The sequence below is a fragment of the Mus pahari genome, chromosome 13 (genome assembly GCF_900095145.1).
Source record: "Mus pahari chromosome 13, PAHARI_EIJ_v1.1, whole genome shotgun sequence".
Lineage (NCBI taxonomy): Eukaryota > Metazoa > Chordata > Mammalia > Rodentia > Muridae > Mus > Mus pahari.
The window spans coordinates 26,015,482-26,017,063 of NC_034602.1; the positions used below are offsets into that span (position 1 = coordinate 26,015,482).

At 46.2% G+C, this 1,582-nt stretch overlaps 1 protein-coding gene across 1 annotated transcript in view; it reads left to right on the plus strand.

Moving 5' to 3' along the window:
* Positions 1-1,582, plus strand: part of Drg1 (developmentally regulated GTP binding protein 1) — a 19,513-nt gene that overhangs the window by 5,700 nt on the left and 12,231 nt on the right. Inside the window, exon 3 of the mRNA XM_021211193.2 lies at positions 434-441. Within this exon, the coding sequence (XP_021066852.1) occupies positions 434-441 (8 nt within the window). The remainder of the gene's footprint in view (positions 1-433; positions 442-1,582) is intronic.

Sequence of the window (1,582 nt, forward strand, 5' to 3'; positions counted from 1 at the left end):
GTAGACCAGGCTGGCCTCGAACTCAGAAATCCGCCTGCCTCTGCCTCCTGAGTGCTGGGATTAAAGGCCTGCGCCACCAGGCCCGGCTCAGGTCTGCTTTTTCATCTGACATTGAGGGAAGAGCATCTGAGACAGGACACAAAATGACTTGCAGAATCGAGTCTTTTTTAAGAAAAGGCCTTTTAAAAAATTCTATTATTTATCTTTATTTTATGTTCATTGATGTTTTTCCTGAAGTTATATCTGTGTGAAGCTGTAGGATCCCCTGGAACTAGAGTTACAGACAGTTGTGAGCTGCCATATGGATGCTGGGAATTGAACTCAGGAAGAACAGCCAGTGCTCTTAACCGCTGAGCTATTTCTCCAGCCCAAGAAAAGGTCTTATTGAATAGTCAAGGTTAGCCTTGAACTCCCAGATTTGTCCTTGCTGCAGCCTGTGAAGTACTAGAATTATAGTGTTGACCGTACACTTGGGTTGGCAGGGTTGGCAGAGTCTTGAAGTTAGTGTGTGTCCTAGTCATAGTCTCTGTTGTTGTGATGGAATACCAGCTGGAGAGGAAAAGGGTTTAGGACAGGAACCTGGAGGCAATAGCTAATGTAGAGGGCATGGGTGGGCACTGCTTACTTGGCTTGCTCTCCATGGCTTGCTCAGCCTGGTGGCTTTTATTTATTTTAAATTATTTTAATTTTATTTACATGGGTGTTTTGGGTGCATGTATGTCCGTGAGATAGTTGGATCCCCTAGAACAGAAATTATAGACAGTTGTGAGCTTTCATGTGGGTGTTGGGTAGAGCCATCTCTCCAGCTTTCCAGCCTGCTTTCTTTTTTTTTTTTTGGGGGGGGGGGTTTCGAGACAGGGTTTCTCTGTATAGCCCTGGCTGTCCTGGAACTCACTTTGTAGACCAGGCTGGCTTCGAACTCAGAAATCTGCCTCTCTCTGCCTCCCGAGTGCTGGGATTAAAGGTGTGTGCCACCACGCCCGGCTTCCAGCCTGCTTTCTTATAGAAGCCAGGACCACCAGCCCAGGGGTAGCACTAATGGGCTGGGCTCTCCTCCATCAGTCACTGAGAAAATGCCTTACAGGTGGATCTTTTAGAGGCATTTCCTTAATTGGGGTTTCTTCCTTTCAGATAATTCTAGGTTGTGTCAAGTTGGCTTGAGACTAGGCAGCACAATGTAGAATTTCACCAGCCAGAAAAGTAAAAATACATGGCTATTCAACATGGCTATTACATGCTTTTGATTTATTTATTTTTATGTATATGAGTACAATGTAGCTGTCTTCAGACACACCAGAAGAGAGCATCAGATCCCATTATAGATGGTTGTGAGCTTCCATGTGGTTGCTGGGAATTGGACTCAGGACCTCTGGAAGAGCTTTTTTCTGTGTATCCCTGGCTGTCCTGGAACTCACTCCGTAGACCAGGCTGGCCTCGAACTCAGAAATCTGCCTGCCTCTGCCTCCCGAGTGCTGGGATTAAGGGCATGTGCCACCCTTGCCTGACCATAAAATAAATCTTAGAAAGATCTCAAGGTGAGAGAGAGAGAGAGAGAGAGAGAGAGAGAGAGAGAGAGAGAGAG